Here is an 18,538-nt window from a genome sequence, read left to right on the forward strand (position 1 = left end):
TAAACAACGTATCCGTGCACATACGTTGTTTACGTATGTGATACTCTCCAAAATGGCGCCAGGGTGACGCGGAGGAGGTGAATTGTTGAATAAAGTCATTATTTTAGTTTTCTTTGCGAACAAAAAGTATTCTCGTAGCTTCGTAAAATTACGGTTGAACCACTGATGTTACATGGATCATTTTAACGATCTCCTTGCTACGTTTCTGAGCCTTGATCGTGTTAGGATCCTTGCTGTCTATGGGAGGGTCAGCGAGCTCTCTGAATTCATCAAAAATATTTTCATTTTTGGGTGATCTATCCCCTTAAGTAATATAAACTTTTTTGTTTGTTTGTTTACCTGTACATTATGTTACCATTAGCTGACATCAGAGAACTGTGAACATGCAAGTGTGTTGTTAAATATTAATTTAAAATATTAGCAAAAAATGTCAGGGGGTAAATATCTTAGGAGGTCAAAGGGGTACGGTTGACAAAAAGTTTCTGAATCCCTACACTAAATGAGTTATGAAAATCGGGTAACACTAAAAACAGCTACCATGAAATTAGTGCTAAAAATTGCCGAAATTTCCATCTCTTAATATAAATAGAAATGTTCTTTTACCACCATTTAGTGACATGATAAACTGCACTGCCGGTGCTTAGCAAATAAGGCTTTTGCACTGAAAAACATATTTAGAGTCCCAGTCTGCCTCACATGCCAACGTGAAACTAAACTTTTGAAAGGCTCATCAAGATCTGCATAGGATCATTCTTTTACACACACACACTGCAAAGTAACTTGATCGCTTATTTTTCATAAGGACACACATAAATAGACAAACGCATATACACAGTCTAGCCTCATTTTTCTCATAACTAAATTGTGGTGCTCTGAGCTCACTATTTCCATCTGTGTGGATGAGGCCATTTACGCCAGTATATCTGATCAGAGCCAAGGTGGAGTAATGGGCCATAAGTAGAAGTGCAGATTCAAGAAGTTTTATTGGGACAAAGGTCCAAATTTACCTTCCAAGGCTTCCAAAAAAAGATTTATGAGAGTTATTTGACTGAACTGTGCAGGACAGGTTTATACGACTTGGCTGTAGAGCACCGATAATTAACAGTAACTGAAAAGGAATGCTGTTTAAATGATGTTGTCGTAAAAAACGAATCATCATCAATTGTAGCAATTACCAGCAGACTCTTGGATTTCCGCTTTTTTCTGTGATGGATTTCAAAAGAACAGCTCAGGGGAATTTTGGTCAGCAAGTGTGAGAGGTTTGGACCGTGATGTGGGAGTTGTGAATTTTGACTGCTGCATTAAAGGTCTGTTAGGCCTCTCAGCTGGTTGTTTACAGGGCTTATATGCAGAACACACACACACACATTGACACACACACATTGGGCTGCTTGCATTGACAGCGTTTTAGCATTCATTCTCCTGACAAGAAGTCTTTTCTAGAAGTTAAGAAGCATACATTAAGATACTTTCTTTTAGCCAATATCTAAGACATTGTCACATGTATGCTTCCGCAGAAAATGCAATCCCAAAATGCACTGCAAACAGTGTTGGGGAGTAACTAGTTACATGTAACGGCGTTACTTAATTTAATTACAAAATAAATGTAACTGAAATCAATTACAGTTACTGAGATAAATGTGTAATTAAATTACAGTTACTTATGAAAATGTCAACAGTTACAAAGGGGGTTACATCTGAATATTTTCACACACACACACACACACACACAAACAAATTTAATTGTTTTTAAAGTATTTATATTGATTTCAAAGTATTTTCTGATTTTGTGGTGGCTGTGCTTTAAAATGATTACAATCTTAATTCAACTGATGAAGTGATGAAACCTGCCTGGTTTAAATGTTTGAAAATGTTTACAGTTTAATTAACAGATTAACAGTCAAACATTCCTTAGAAATTTAGAAAACTAATCAGAAAGTAATCAAATGTAACCAGTTACAGTACATTAATAAAATAATTTAAATAGTTGAACTACTTGTTACATTTTAAATAGAGTAACTTGTAATCTGTAACCTATTACATTTCCAAAGTAACCCTCCCAACACTGTCTGCAACAAGCCTAATGAATCAAAACAAAACAATCAAGATGGTGGAGTCAAGAGAAGTCTTGTTAATAAATAGGCTAGTAGATAGAATAATGCATGAATAAAAAGATCAGAATCGAAAATTTCCTAAAATTGTGGTGTCTTTTAAGTGTCTTTTTATGCTTAATGGAGTTTCACATTGTTAGCTTAGCAACATGCTAGCATCACACTGTATAAATCAAGCCAAGCTCACTTGGCTATATCAAGTGTTCAAAATCTTTCAAATCTTCACTTATATGGTTTGTATTAATTAGAATGACGCCTTGAAAAAGCATCATGGATCTCAGATCTATGAATAGATAAATTAGCTACACAACGCTCCTGAAATCAGGCGTAAAACTTGGTAGGTTTAAAGTAGAGAGTACTTAGGAAGCACTAAATTATAAATTAGTCTTGGTTTGAGAATCTACAGCTTCATGTCAGGTCAAAGTGGCCTATCTCTCTCCTGTGGCCATGTTTTACAAGTCATTTCTGGCCAAAGAGGAACCCAGCAGCCTTGTTCCCACAGGGAGCACGACCTCTGAGATTACCCAGCCACCAAGAAGCTGCATTGGGAACGCAACACTGCACGGTTTCCCCTGCATTATGGGGTCGGAGGTCAAGGCCAGCCTTGGCTGAGAAGAACATCTCTGAAACGTCTTTTCTTGCCTTCTGTTGCTTCCTCAAAAACAAAGAATTACTACAAAATCTTGCTTTGAATGTGCCATCATCAGAGATCTCCTCACTCAATAATAAAGAAAACCAGAGGATAGCTTTATTGTTTGAAAGATATTCGTTGAACTTCTCACTTAAGAAAATTTAGGAGGAACTTCAGTTGGTACTTCAATTAAAATTGTTCCTCCTACATTTCCTTAAGATGTTCCAGGGTGTACCAATCTCACCCGCTGTGAGTTTTCCCTCCTCTCCTCAAAGTGTAATGCCCATAAATCTGACAAACCCCACACACCGTCACCAAATATACTGTTTATGTTTCGGAGGCTCCAGACGAGAGGGCAGCCATGAGAGATGAGAAAGAGACAGGGTTCACACGAGCTTTCCGTGATTTAGGGATCTGTCACCTCGAACCAGAAACTAACCAGTCAAGATGAGGCGAAACTACTTTTACACTTGGACTAATTATGGCCCTAGCTTTGATTCTGTCTTGTGGCATTTTCGTCTAATTATATGTTTAAAGAGAACGAAGGAACTGTTTTTTCAAATGCCCATTGTAGTATAAAAGGCCCTTGCCCGACCTATAATAAGAACACACTGCGGGTAACTGAACCTAAATGGAGTCACAAAGGAAAGAACTGGAAAAACTCTGACCAACTTTATTGTGTTTTATAGCCCTCTTGAACACGATTATAATCTTGTCGTTCCGGAACTGTAGTTGACAGTTACTTTAGACAAGCAAGACGCAAATTGACTAATGAGTCAAAATGTGCAATGAGAAACTTTCCGAAAGCTGCTCTATGAGTCCGATCATTGGTTGCTGGTACAATTTTCCACATTTACCTCCTACTGTTGTCTTATTTTTCCTCTGCATAACAAGTCGAATCTTTACTAGAAGCAACATTTTCCTTTTCTGGCTTTCGTTCAACTCCTGTAATTGCTGTGCACATAGCTTAAGCAATGTTCCTCTGATTAAAACTGCCATTATCGAGAAACCATTGGGCCTGCGCCAAAACCCTCACTTGATACAGGTCTAATGAATCTGTCCCCAATACAGACTGTTTGAACAGACTATCCATCTGCTGTAGGTTTGCTTCCAAACTCATGGGGAAAAATCTGGGCTGAATATTGATAATGAACTAGGTCCAAAACACTCCACCCTGCAGGATCTATCTTTCCTTCTTGCTCCCTCTCACAGGAATTACAATTCACTAAGTTACAGTACATCAAAACAAAACCCAAGATCCACCTTGAGACCTATTAAATGATGGATGTACATTAGGACTCGCAGCCTAAATAAAACACAAATAATAAATATAGTCAAACTGTTTTCCCTAAACATTAGTATGGCTGGTCTCCAGCACGCATTGCCTTTTGGATGCTGGATTATGACGGGTTCACACTGTGCACTTTTCAAAGTCGTTGGATCGCTGGCTGCTCTTCTCAGACTGCATGACTGTCTGGGGTACCATCTAGTTGGGGTTGTGCACAATACATGGCACATCGGAGACAGGGAGTCACACATTACATAGCTTCTCAATAGGAAGAATCACCAACAACTCTGCCTTGTCTACAAACTACATTTCACAACCAGACATGTGAGAATTGATACAGGAAATAATGTTAGATCACGCGAGAGACAGGTGTTGTCTTTGGTAACACACACCACGAAATTGTTACTCATGTGAAAAAGCACTGATTTACCTCTGATTTCGGGCATTTGATGGCAGTTTCCACAAAACTGTTGACGAGTGAAAATCAGGGCTAAAATCACATACGTAAAAGAGTATCACATATGTAAACAATGTATGTACGCGGATACATTGTTTACGTTCAGATCAAAGCGTAAACAATGTAAACAGAGTATCTGCGTATGGCACTGCTGACACGGAACAGCATGCGTTGTTTATATATGTGATACTCTCCAAAATGACGCAGAGACGAATTGTTGAATAAAGTCGTTATTTTTGTTTTCTTTGCACACAAAAAGTATTCTCGTAGTAGCTTTATAACATTACGGTTGAACTACTGATGTCACATGGATTATTTTAACGATCTCCTTGCTATGTTTCTGAGCCTTGATCGTGTTAGGATCCTTGCTGTCAATGGAGGGTCAGAGAGCTCTCAGATTTCATCAAAAATATCTTAAATTGTGTTCCGAAGATGAACGAAGGTCTTACGGGTTTGGAACGACATGAGGGTGAGTAATTAATGACAGACTTTTCATTTTTGGGTGAACTATCCCTTTAACTTCTGTGGACTTAAACTTGGTCCAAAAAATGGTGTGTATTGATGTCTTTCCACGGTTGAAAAAAAAATCCTTCTGATGTTCATTCATGTTTATTTCGTGCTTTAAGTAAATATGAAAAGATGATCAGTTCACATGCCGCTTGAACCGAGGCACTACAGCGATCACAACACACGAAAGATCCAGCCTGAAAAATAACATTCATGGGGCAATTCAGTTCAGATTTTATTGCTGATTTGAAATATGTAATTTAATCGCGAGTTCAGGGAGCCATTTTTTAGATTTCAGGATTCCCCCATTCATTTAGACAGGACTTGGACTCGTTTGAGCTGCCCGGAGGCGTTGCAAATCGCTCCACGATATATTTTTCACTGCTAAAATCGTGATGTGTTGTCTGAGAGTGCCATGGATTGTCGAACATAAAAACAGTATCTAAGGGGTGGAGGCGGGTCTTTGCGAAGGGTCACTTAATTAACTCAATTAATTAACTTCATTGGTTAACCAGCTTCAGCAACCAAGCTACAGTAAACCAGCATCAGATCAGCATTATTCATTTCTCAGTAGGAAGTGAAGAACAATCCTAAGTTTACGTGCCACAGAAAGGGTAGGCCAGGACGATCTTGTCCACTTCCTGGATCAACATCTATTAGTCCAGACACAACATTCCTGTAACACAATCCCTAACCCAGTCATAGACTTAAAGTTCCCCTGGAATCAGAGGAACTAAATTGCGCAGTTACATTTACCATTGTTTGGCAAACGTTCAAGGCCAAAATTTCCCCAGGCAGATTTCGCAAAAGGTCCAAGTTGGATTCATTACATTTACCAACAGAAAGCTGCTTGGTTTGAAAGTGACTTTTGTGTGAACTGTGCTTCATATTTTTATACACTATTGACAACAGGCCTTTCTCGCCCCTGACCATAACCCTAGCTCTTTTAATATCCCTAAAATCTGATTGTTTCATAGCTGGTTCTTGCTCGTTTCAGATTATCGAGGCTTTGGGGTTCATTTCAAAACATAAACTCTGTATCAAGGCAGATCTCCAAGAGCAGGAATAAACACCCTTGGTTTTAGGAATATTCCAAGGATGCTGATCCAGGAATATGTCATTCTTGGCAACGTCAAGAAGGTAAGGTATATAGCTGAGAAAGGAATGCAAAGAAGCTCAACTACTGATGCCTGAGCCATAATGTGACCCCTTCATCTTTTTGTTTAGAGATATGTTCTCCAATCAGTCCAGAAGAAACCCTAACTCTGCACATTTTGGATGCCTGTCTTACCTAACAACACACCTGACTCAACTCATGTTCATGAATGAAATTCGATGTGCCAAATAAGAGACACTTGAGAGATTAGGAAACTCTCTTCGCTCAGTCTCATAATACTTTTTTCGTGTTATTTTACTCATTCTAAAGACTAACCCTGCCATACTGAACCCACAGGCTTCGGGATCATCACCAACACAAATCAAGTTATTATAAAGTCAGGTTGGTGCACAGGTTTATGTGTTCCTGTAGGACATAAACACATGCTCAGTAACTCAATCCCTGTTTTTAAAGTAGAGGCGATGTGTGGGCCTGGTTGGAAAGGACATAATCTACGTAATAGCTCTGTAATCTAATGCTGAATTACGGGTCATTCTCAAAAACGAGCAACATCCCTCTGACCGCCGAACTTTGATCCCTACCCTTACTGCCCCTCGACCTGCATGTGGCAGTGATCAGAGCCAATAAGAGTATTGGAACTGGGAATGAGGGGAAATGGGAGTAATGGGAAACAGATTCACACGTACACACACACATGCCGCATGTAGCTATTTGGCCTGTGAAAATCCCATTTTATGGATGTTGAGAGGTTGGTGTCGTACTCTGTGATTAAGGTTTGCCTGCTGTGTTGTCTATCATTTGTGACTTCTCTGGGATCGCATCTCCCTTGCATTTCTCCATGACCACACTGCCTCTCTCTTTTCCGTTTTCTGACTCTTTCCTTCTCAGGACACTCAAGGCACTGTTCACTCACAGTTTAATGCACATTGCAGACAAAAACATCAAGAGATGTCTAAAATCAGGAGTTTTAATCTGACTGCTTGGTTTTAGTGCACTTTTTTAGTCCAAAATTCTGTAGTATATGGCACATAAGAACCAAACAAACTGTGGTTGGTCGCTTGAATGTCAGTTCAAAGGTCTCTTCCTGTCGAAGTGGGCAGTTCTTCGCCAGAATAATGGGACTATGGCAACACCAGATGCTACCTAACTACCATGGGTCAAGCGTAAACAATCTCCCCCACACCATATATACACAGTGGATACAAGTGAATATCAGAAATGCATTCATTCACACATACACACACAGCAAACAGTGATTCAGGCTTTAAGCACATATAATAAAGCCCAATGTTTAAGGAACAAGCATATAATCTTGTGAAAGAACACCGTGCCATGGTCTTTAATGAGTTTTGGGGCTCATTTTAATGAAAGGTCATGAGCTCCTCTCAGTTCCCACATACCAGCTCTTGCCTGGCACGCTAGTTAGAGAAACGCAATTACCACAATAAAGTTCCTTTGTGACAGCTTTACCACACCAGCTTCTGATCATAGCCAACTGTCAATCTATCCTGCTCCACAAATAAATCACATATTTTAGCTGAAGGGCATTTTTAGATGAGGTTGGGCACATTGCAGATTTGTGCTGCTCACGACATTCACTGTTATTCATGGTTGCTAACACAGTCATTCCCTAGTACGAGTCAGATATTTGAACAAAAAGAATTGAACATATCTCGCATTATTTGTGTTACGTACATGAAATATAACGTAAATTGTGCAGCTTGTTGAGGAGTTTACTGTGCTATTGCTTTTCTAAATGCTCAGGCAAAGTGGATGAAGAAACAGGCGAAAAATATTTTGGACCAAATAGCCATCGATTTCTAGAAACCATTCAAAGCCACCACTCACATTTTCATTAGAAACGTGTAAAAACTACTTGTGGAGAGAAAAAAGTTTATTTATTAAGGAAATGATATACTCTAAAACAATATAAGTGAGAACTGAATGTAATGTTTTCAGATACTTAATTGCATATTAACCGCCATAAAATTAAAATGTTTTATAGATGAAATGTATATTAAATGCCAGTTGCTGTACTTTAGTGTGCTTTTTGACCCGCTTAAGCATAGGACTTACATGTAATATGTGACCCTGGACCACAAAACCAGTCTTAAGTGTCAATTTTTCGAAATTTAGATTTATGATGATTTATGCTGGATGAATAGGCTTTCCATTGATGTATGGTTTGTTAGGATCTGACAATATTCGGCTGAGATACAACTATTTGAAAATCTGGAATCTGAGGGTGCAAAAAAATCTAAATATTGAGAAAACCGCCTTTAAAGTTGTCCAAATTAAGTTATTAGCAATGCATATTACTAATCAAAAATTAAGTTTTGATACATTTACGGTAAGAAATTTACAAAATATCTTCATGGAACATGATCTTTACTTAATATCCTAATGATTTTTGGCATAAAAGAAAAATTTATCATTTTGACCCGTACAATGTATTTTTGGCTATTGCTACAAATATACCCCAGCGACTTAAGACTGGTTTTGTGGTCCAGGGTCACATATCATAATAACTGTTGTCTTTGAAATATGGTTAATGTGAACTGTTGAATGTACTGATTAGCATTAAACTAATATATTTTAAAGTCATTTTTATTTGAAAGCTTTTAAAATGTATTTGTATTTTCACATTTCATGCAGTTTAGTACATTTAAAATATATTAACTTTGAGTAACACCCTACAGTTAAAATGATAATTAAGTACTTTAAATGTAATTAGCAACACATCGGAACAAGCGGATGTCACAAACTATTCTTAAAACAATGATTTAAAATATGCTTTAAGCTTTAATTTTACATCACTACAGTGTTAAAAGTGTACTTGTGTTAAGAAATACAGTCATGAAAGTGTATGTGCTCTCTTTAAGTACATTTAGTGTCCTTTTATTTATTAAGTACAGTTTAAAAAAAAAAAAATACTTTTAATGTTTGAAGTACAATACAAATGCACATTGAATACAATTAAGCACTTCCTTTTCACAACAGTGTGCTATTACTTTAGCAACGTTAGCAATTCATTGCCATGTCTATCTCACGCATGTGTGCAACAGTAAGTGAAGGAACGAGTGTCTACGTGTGTGAAAGAGCAAAGGGGAACAACTGAAAGCAGTTGAGAGCCTTACAGCACTGGGATTTTCTTAATTCAACACAGATGTTAGCCGTGTTTGTAATACTGAGGGTGAGTAGGGATTGTCATCTTTTACTGTACGTCAAAAGAGAAGGATGAGACGTACTATGGCTGGATCTGAACCTCTGCCCACTCAAAGAGATTGTGTACATGGATTTAACATACACAGTTATCTCAGTGGAGTTTCCATACTTTAAAAAAACATCTCTTTCGGGGTTCCCAGAGGCAAACAGAGACGCTTTATTCTCTATTTCAAATAAAACATCCGTTTCTCACACAGAAACAGGCGTGTTAGTGCCTGCGGAGGTGGCATGAGAGACAAGCGGTTAAACTCACCACACACACAAGCCTCTGCGTCCAACCAGCAACCAGCCTCATCATGACATCAGCCACAGTCATTATGACATCATGACCAGGGGGTCTCGGTGTCGCCCAAACCCCAGTCGCCACAGGCCGGCATCACCGCACGGCTCCGTATTAAAGAGAGCCAGGGTTAGACCACACTTATACGACTTGTGGAAATTGTGGCGTTTTAGGAGTACAGTATATGTTGTTCAAAATATCATTTTCCCTCCTCAAGAAACCTCAGGACTGTTAAAATGCTAGTTTAACTCTTGACTGTACCCCTTATGGCAACAGTTTCCCAATCTGTCCAGCGGGAATGAAATGTGGAAATACTTAAAGACAAATAAAGTCATTACTGTTAAGATCATACCTATCTTGAGAGATCTCGATGGTCTTGGTCTGGGCCTCAAGGGGTCCAGTCTTGGCTCTATCTCTGCTCAAGGAAAATTAGTAGTTTAGATTCTCAGATTATATTACATGATGAGTTTAAATTGCACACGATGACATATATTGTAAATCTTTATATATAGATCCTCCTTGTGGCTATAAAAAGGGGTTTGCATGTGCTGTAATATTTATATTTATTTATTTTAACCCTGTAAAGCCTGATATATGAAACAATTGTCATATTTTTAATGGAATATTTTACTGAACCTTTATACATCAAAAATAAGTTAGATTTTTTGAGTTTCATATTTATACATTATGGCATTATATAGGAGAATATGAAGCCATACTCCATGAGGAAAAAAACACCTCAATTTTATTCAGAGGCCTAAACTAAGCAAAAATATGTGATTTTTTTGTTTGTTTTTTTCTTGTGAAGATGCTTATTTATATGGCCAAAAGTAAGACTAAATTCTTGTTAGCTTGTAATGTAAATCAGTGAGATCTTAATCGTACAGCAGACTACTTACATAAAATGCATATAAATATCAATTGTCACTCTATATCTTTAAATAATAAGTCTTAGTATTAGTATACTTATATTTTAATGCTTAGTTTGTTTGATTTTATTTTATTTATTATTATAATTATTATTATAATAAACCTAAGTTGCTTGCAGTTCAGTGTTCATCTTGAAATATTACTTACAACATAAGTAATATGTTATATCACTACTTGAGTTAAGTTTTTTTTTTATATAAGTATAGCTACTAAATGGCCTTTAACTTGTTAAAAAGGTGTCAACTATCAATCAGACTAGAGAAGGCATGTAGTAAATTGTGTGCAACAGATTTTCAGCTAAATTTTAATCATGTTAATATTTTAGAGGCTTTAGAATTGTGTGTAGCCTATTAAATTATGACACAGTAGGATTTATAGAGTTAATATGTGACCCTGGACCACAAAACCAGTCTTAAGTCGCTGGGGTATATTTGTAGCAATAGCCAAAAATACATTGTATGGGTCAAAATTATCGATTTTTCTTTTATGCCAAAAATCATTAATTTTTGATTAGTAATATGCATTGCTAAGGACTTCATTTGGACAACTTTAAAGGCTATTTTCTCAATATTTAGATTTTTTTTGCACCCTCAGATTCCAGATTTTCAAATAGTTGCATCTCGGCCAAATATTGTCCTATCATAACAAGCCATACATCAATGGAAAGCTTATTTATTCAGTTATTCTTTCAGATTATGTATAAATCTCAATTTCGAAAAATTGACACTTAAGACTGGTTTTGTCGTCCAGGGTCACATATAGTGTTCGCATTTTATGCCGAGCTACATACAAAATGTCAAACTTTTGTCGTCTGCGATGACTCCTCAAACTGTGTTCATGTCGCGCCATCTAGTGGCGAAAAGCCGCAAAGCAGGTGTAAATAAAACCCCACTTCTCGCGCGTGCGCAGTGCAGCCCATAGAGCGATGTAAACATGGCAGCCTCCAGTGCTCGCTGTACTGCACGCTGGCTGTCAAGCGGTTTACCTGGACTTCGCAGCACCTGTGCGCTTATAAAGACCTCTAGACACGGAGATCCTGCAGCTCTGAGGATATGCTGGATTCGCAGTTATGTGAAGGAGGGTACTTTAAGCTGCTGGAGGCACAGAGGAGGTGTGACATTGAACAGGGTACCAGGTGAGCTGGTTATGTGATCAAAGTAGTTACTGTGAACTCTGTTAATAGAACAAGCTTATTGTGTTGCATTAGTACATCAAGTCTTACATATCACAATGCTGTGGACGTATTTGCCCACATATGTCAGTGGTATTAGAGAGGCTGAAAGAGATGATGCAACTGACTTACATTATTGCCAAAATTAGTAGTGTCCTTTGTACCATGGTAAAAATATAGTTATTGTCACTGTCGTAAATGTGGGTAACTTGGTGTGTAGGCACACATGAATTTACAGGAAGGCTAAACGTGTGATATTAGCTAAATAATAGGTTCATGTTGAGTAACTTACCTTTTAGGTACAATATGTCTGTTTTTGCGCCGCCAAAGAAAATATTTCCAAACAAACTCACTGCGCGCCTCCGAGAAGTACAACTGTCACTAAATGAATCAGTGGTTTTGAACAAATTGACTGAGTGAACGATTCGATGATTCGATCATAAAGACTCGCTCCATTCCTGAATGAATTCTGAACCACATACTAGCGTTCCATCTAACAAAGAAATATGTTTAGTGTTTTGCTGATGTTTTGTTTAGGTTATGAAAACATAATTCATGAACATTCTCTGAACGCTCAAAACATCTAGTTTTTTGTTTGTTTGTTTGTTTGTTTTTTTAATGTTAAAAAAATAAATAAATAAATAAGTTTTTTCTAGGTTATGTGAATATTCTATTTGCAAACTTTATGTGAATGCTCATTAATGTTCTCGGAGCCATCTGAAACTAGTAATTAGTATAGTTAGACGCAAGTCCAACTCAAATGTTTCAGAAATCAGGATCACTAATACACCTGTCACCACCTACTGGTGTACTGATGTAAACTGCAGAAAGAATCGCTGAAAAATCTCCGCTGACTGACATTTTATCTACTATTCTGCAACAACTAATACAGTTATTTTAGGAAATAGTTGCCCTACGTTAATGTTGATTGTGTGTTTGTATTTTTCAGTGTTGAGAAGCCACAGTGTTTTCAGCTCTCATTTCTTCCACACGACTCCTGGGTGCCATCAGCAGGACTTCTATGATGTTTTGGGGGTTCCTCGGACTGCCTCTCAGAAAGACATTAAGAAAGCCTACTACCAGGTTTGACAACTCACGTTACATACGTTTCATATTTGTTAAAGATGGTTCACTGGGAGTTTAACACTGGGAGTATTTTCACTCAGTTGGCCAAGAAATACCATCCAGACACCAACCCGGATGACCCCGATGCAAAAGAGAAGTTTGCCAAGCTGGCAGAAGCCTATGAGGTAAGGAACATTAACATTCATTTTTACTCTAAATGTCTTGAATTACTTTTCTCTGGTTTAATTTTACCCCAAATTGTTGTTTTTTTTGTATTTTTTTTTTTTAATTAAGCTTATTTTTAGTACCATTATTTTTTCCTATTGTGACAGAATTTTCATGACAGTTATTAAGCACATCATTACAAAGTGAAAGCATTGAAAATAAAATTTAAATATTAAAATTGTAAAATATTTTTACATGCTCTTAGTTTTGGTTGTATATTTATTGCTAACATTATTGTTTAAAAAAAATTGGCTTTATGTAAAATGTAATACAATACATATAACTATCTATATTTAATATTTATTGAATCATTCAAAAGTTTTGGGTTTGTATGGTTTTTGAAGTCTTTTTATCAGTGCTGCATTTATTTGCTCAAAATTCAGTAATTTTGTGAGATATTATTGCAATACAACTGTTTCTACTTAAAATATTTAAAATGCACAATATTCCTGTGATGAAAAGCTGAATTTTCAGCATCATTACTTCAGTCTTCAGTGTCACATGATCCTTCAGAAATCATTCTAATATGCTGATTTGCTGCTCAAGAATCATTTATTGTTGTTATTATTATTATTATTATTATTATTAAAAACATATTTTTGTGGAAACCATGTACCATTAATTTTTTTTTTTTTAAATATTTGTATCAATAAAAAGTTCAAAAGAACAGCATTTATTTAAAACGGAAAGCTTATGTAGCATTATGTCTTTAAAGATACTTTTAATCAATTTAATGCATCCTTGCTCAATAAAATGATTAATTTTAAAAATATGTACTGAACCCAAACTTTTTAATGGTAGTGTGTATATATAGTTGATTGTTTGTTTGTTTGTTTATAAAATACTTAATTATTATTATTATCATCATTTTTATTTATTTATTTATTTGAAAGAAAAAAATGTTTTTGAATGTGAAATATGTATGAGCTGAATATTTTAGGGTTTTAATAAGGTGTTTATGCCGTTCTGTATGAATAGACCCTCAGTGATGAGCTGAAGAGGAAGCAGTATGACACTTACGGTTCTGCCGGTCCGGGTGCGAGTGGGGCGGGGCAGCAGCAGCAGTACTGGAGAGGCGGGGCCACCGTGGACCCAGAAGAGCTGTTCAGGAAGATCTTTGGAGAGTTCGCTGAGGGGCGTGGCTTCGGCGACCTCAACTCCATGTTTGAACAGGCACCTGAAGTGAGACACACAGTGACAACTATCCCACGTTTGAGTTTGTTCTTCAATAAAGCCCACAATCTGAACCCTCTCTCTCTGTAGTTTGTGATGGAGCTGACGTTCATGCAGGCTGCTAAAGGCGTGAATAAGGAGATAACAGTCAACATAGATGACGCCTGCCCACGCTGTGACGGAAAAGGTCACGAGCCGGGAACTAAAGTGTCACATTGTCACTACTGCAATGGAACTGGCATGGTGAGGACGCTATAGCAATGGTATTAGCAACTACATTTATTGTCTTCGCATTTTTTTGCATAATTTACTCTTTTATGCAGGAGTCTATAAGCACCGGTCCGTTTATGATGCGCTCCACGTGTAGGCGGTGCAGTGGGCGGGGCTCTATCATCATCACTCCTTGCATCATGTGCAGAGCATCTGGACAAACCAAACAGAAACAGACCGTCATGGTACCTGTGCCTGCAGGTGTGTGACTGTATTCATAGTGAACTGAGGTGAATGTATGGGGTACTGACTGTCTGCTGTCATTGTGTTACAGGTATAGAAGACGGGCAGACAGTTAAGGTGCCAGTCGGGAAGAAATACATTTACATCACATTCAGGGTGAGTGTTGCTTTCCAGATAGAACCCCTCATGCCCAAAAAAAAGAAATCCCTAAAATATTCAGACACCTTATATCACACATGAACTATGGACATGTTCCACTAAGAAAAGTATCGATTTCTATTTGTTTTCATTTTGAACAGCATATCTGAAAGTTTTATGAATTTAAAATGTAAAAAAAAAAAGGGTTTCATCATATGTTTTCCTTGGATTATTCCTATTACAATAGCTTTCAATAAAATGGTTTATTTAAAACAACAGCTTTTTGATAAGTTGATATGTAACATTTTTAATTTAAGTACACTTATTTTTTGGGGCCATATTATGATAAATTTGGGCATATTTAGTGCATTTTTCATGTTTACTGTCCCTTTTAGTAACTGTTGTTTTAATTAATGTTATCCTGATCATTTATTCCTATTTTATGTTAATTTCTAATTTTACACTGTAGTTTTTTTTATATTAATTTCTTATCATTTATTCCTGTTTATTAAATTCGCTGATTATTATTTTCTAATTTTACACTGCTTTTTTTTTATCTTTACTTGATTTTACATTTTACTCTGCCTACTGTTATTTACTTTTACTATCACTTTAAAAACAGTTTACAAAGAAAATATTAAACAATACATTTTTTTAATTTGCTAATTATTTTCTCATTTTTCACTGCCTTTTATATTTTATTTTTTATAACCTGGTTTTAATTAACACTATTTTTTTCCCCCATTTTATTTTTTATTACTTTTAGTTTTTTGTGTTAGTCGTTTTTCTTGTACTGTACCTTTTAATAACACTTGTTTAATGTTATTCTTGTAATTCATCCCTATTTATTAAATTGTTTGTTTCTAAATTCACACTGCCTTTTATTACTAGCTTGTATGTTTTATTATTATTAGTAGTATTATTTGATTTTGATTTTATATTTTGATTTGATTTGACACACTGCTAAGTTTAATACTAAGAGTTCATTTTCTCTACATTTATTCATTATCCTATTAAATTGCTAGTTGTCTATATTATTTAATTCCAACTTACATATGTGTGTAAATCACTTTGTTGCAGGTCCAGAGGAGTCCAGTGTTTCGTCGTGATGGCGCTGATATCCATTCTGATGTGATGATTTCAGTAGCACAGGCGATACTAGGAGGAACAGCCAGAGCACAGGGCCTGTACAGCACCATCGACATTGTGGTTAGAAAATAAAAGGACTTTTATTGTTCATTTAATTGTGCCTTGGCACAGTATAATGTGACTAAAAGGAAATGTGTTTCTTGCAGATTCCTCCAGGCATTCAGACAGACCACAAGATCAGACTGGCAGGAAAAGGCATCCCACGAGTGAATAGCTTCGGCTATGGAGATCATTATGTATATATCAAAATCAAAATTCCTAAGTAAGAGGCATTCACACACACACACACACACACACACACACACATATGGACATCCAGTTTGTGTTTGTCTAATGAATCTCATGGATCATCTACAGGAAACTGACAAACAGGCAGAGAATGCTGCTCTTAAGTTATGCAGAGGATGAGATGGATGTGGAAGGAACTGTTACTGGAGTAACCAGACCAGCCAAAGGTAAATCAACACACACCCTCATGCACACAAAGATAACATAAAAGGGAAGTTATCACTTACCTCAGACTTCATTTCCTTCAGCTGTTTTGCTAAATGTGTTTTTATTCAGGTAGTTCTCAGGCCGGACAGACCTCAGAGTCAGGGCAGAGCAGAGAGGAAGAGCCAGAGAAAGAGGAAGGGGGATTTTTCTCCCAACTGAAGAAGATATTCACCTGAAGATCATGGAAGCCAGTAGTCTTGTGATGTTTTAGTGTAGACTTGGTGTGTATGAACTGGAATTTCAAGCTCTAGTTTTGTATATTCAATATTTAAAGTCCAGGAATGAAACACTGCACATATAAATTGTCTTACTGCAAGTTTTGAGAATAGGTGAACATTGGAACCTCAGTGTTTTGTTTTTTTTGTTTTGTTTTTAGACAATCACAAGCTGCTTTTGATGCATGAGTCAAATTAAGAATATTCAGGCTTGAAAATGTACAGCATCAATGAGTTGTTTTATCCAGGTAAACAATCTTGTGTTTCTATTCTACTTCTAGGCCAAAAACAAGAAGTATGAAAGGAGTACAAGAAAGAAGCGCACTCACCCAGCAGAGGACATCTCCAATCACTCCACACCATCTCCATAATGCTCCTACAGATTAATTGCTGAGGCACATCAGCATTCAACTAATTTTGATCCTTTAAAATCATGGATTAAAAGCAAAGCTTTCAGAAGCTCCACCAATTCTCAGCCTGAGGATGACATGTTTAAACAGTGCTGTTTGGTATATAATGTTTTAATGGGGAATGTCTGAATAAATGGTTATAATCTATAATTTTTGTAATTTTATTACATTTCTGTTTGTTAGGATTAACATGAAAGGCTATGATTTATTGTTAACATAGTCCAGGCTAATAAGCATTGCTAACAACCCTTCAGTTGTGACTACATGATAAATAAAATTTGTAGTCCTCGAATACATTTGTTTTACTGTCTTTTTAACTGTATCATCTGTCTGATTTTACTGGAAAATGAAATCTAGTAGGCCTACATAAAATAAAAACAGATAACACTAATAAAGTGGGAAAGACCATGATTTATCGTTAGAATAGTCAAGGTTAAAGAGCATTGCTTTAGCTGTGACTAAAAAAAAATTGTGTTTAAATACATTTGCCTCAAAAATAAGTCTCTTTGATTCAGTCTGTTTTTAAACCAAACATAACAGCTGTCTGCTCTATTTTTTTAGGGTTTTTTTCATGAAATTAATTTCGTTCAAAAAGCAATCTACGCAAAGTAAATAAACAATGAAAATTAATTGGCACCAAAAAAGAGGCGCGCGAGCATACCCCTTGCACAAACACTTTCTGACAGGATCAGTATCGGACAACACCTCGTTTTTGATCAAAACGACTCTAGAATACATACATATAAAATATACTTCCTTGTTTCAACGACGAAAAGCACTGTCCTTTCACTCCACTAGGTGGAGGCCTTTCTTTGATAATTAAAGACTGCACTTCTGTGAAGAGAGAACGGGACAGTCTGAGTAAACATAAACATTATTTAAGCACTTGGCACATAATATTATCTGACATTAGACTTCCTACACTTACACTTAGTTCTGTCTTGGTTAATATCTCAGTCTGTCCAAATTAAGACCCACAACCTCTGTGCTGTCATGGATGTTGATGTCCACCATGTTTTTTTCCCCCTCATGTCCCTAGCAGTTTTACTTGAAAAATATGGTGACTTAAGTTTGCACATTACTAAACAGGGATGGACTAGGGGTAAAAAACGGCCCTGGATTTTCTCCCAAATAGGCCCACCACAACTACAAACAGCCTCTACAATCTCACAATTACAGCAATCAATGTATAGCATTTATGGCAAATAACATCACAAAACTCGTGGTGACCCTGCTGAAAAAAACAATAGAAACCATCACAGAAATTCTAATGGTTTCCACTACAAATGCCATTACAAACCATCAACTTTTAATCATTAAAAAGTGTTTTGGGACATTTTCCATCAGGATTTAGTGGTTTTAACAATAATAATATTTAACAACAATAATAGGCAACCAATTACCAGTAGAGACCAATAGGGTCCATTACAACTTCCATTAAAACCAATACAATTTTTATTATAATATAGTAAAACCATTACAAATTCTATTGATGGTT

The 18,538-nt window shown here is 36.5% G+C and overlaps 1 protein-coding gene across 2 annotated transcripts; it reads left to right on the top strand.

Moving 5' to 3' along the window:
- Nucleotides 1-11,297: 11,297 nt before the first annotated feature.
- Nucleotides 11,298-17,634, top strand: dnaja3b (DnaJ heat shock protein family (Hsp40) member A3b). Of its 2 annotated transcripts, XM_058760723.1 has the most exons (12): nt 11,307-11,681; nt 12,667-12,800; nt 12,884-12,967; nt 13,986-14,189; nt 14,271-14,423; nt 14,504-14,651; nt 14,725-14,789; nt 15,852-15,980; nt 16,067-16,182; nt 16,278-16,375; nt 16,485-16,636; nt 16,912-17,616. In XM_058760723.1, exons 1-11 carry the CDS (start codon nt 11,480-11,482, stop codon nt 16,589-16,591), a joined length of 1,440 nt encoding a protein of 479 aa, XP_058616706.1. In that variant the 5' UTR covers nt 11,307-11,479; the 3' UTR covers nt 16,592-16,636; nt 16,912-17,616. The 2 variants fall into 2 exon arrangements, with proteins under 2 accessions (XP_058616707.1, XP_058616706.1); XM_058760724.1 differs by lacking the exon at nt 16,485-16,636 and having other exon boundaries at nt 11,298-11,681; nt 16,912-17,634.
- The last annotated feature ends 904 nt before the right edge of the window (nt 17,635-18,538 follow it).

Source organism: Onychostoma macrolepis, chromosome 22, assembly GCF_012432095.1.
Source record: "Onychostoma macrolepis isolate SWU-2019 chromosome 22, ASM1243209v1, whole genome shotgun sequence".
Taxonomy (NCBI): domain Eukaryota; kingdom Metazoa; phylum Chordata; class Actinopteri; order Cypriniformes; family Cyprinidae; genus Onychostoma; species Onychostoma macrolepis.

Excerpts from the sequence above, each read along its gene's own strand:
- dnaja3b (XM_058760723.1), top strand. The coding sequence starts at position 11,480 with ATGGCAGCCTCCAGTGCTCGCTGTACTGCACGCTGGCTGTCAAGCGGT. Across the intron at positions 11,682-12,666 it reads GACATTGAACAGGGTACCAG|TGTTGAGAAGCCACAGTGTT; the intron begins GTGAGCTGGTTA and ends TGTATTTTTCAG. Across the intron at positions 16,376-16,484 it reads AGTAACCAGACCAGCCAAAG|GTAGTTCTCAGGCCGGACAG; the intron begins GTAAATCAACAC and ends GTTTTTATTCAG.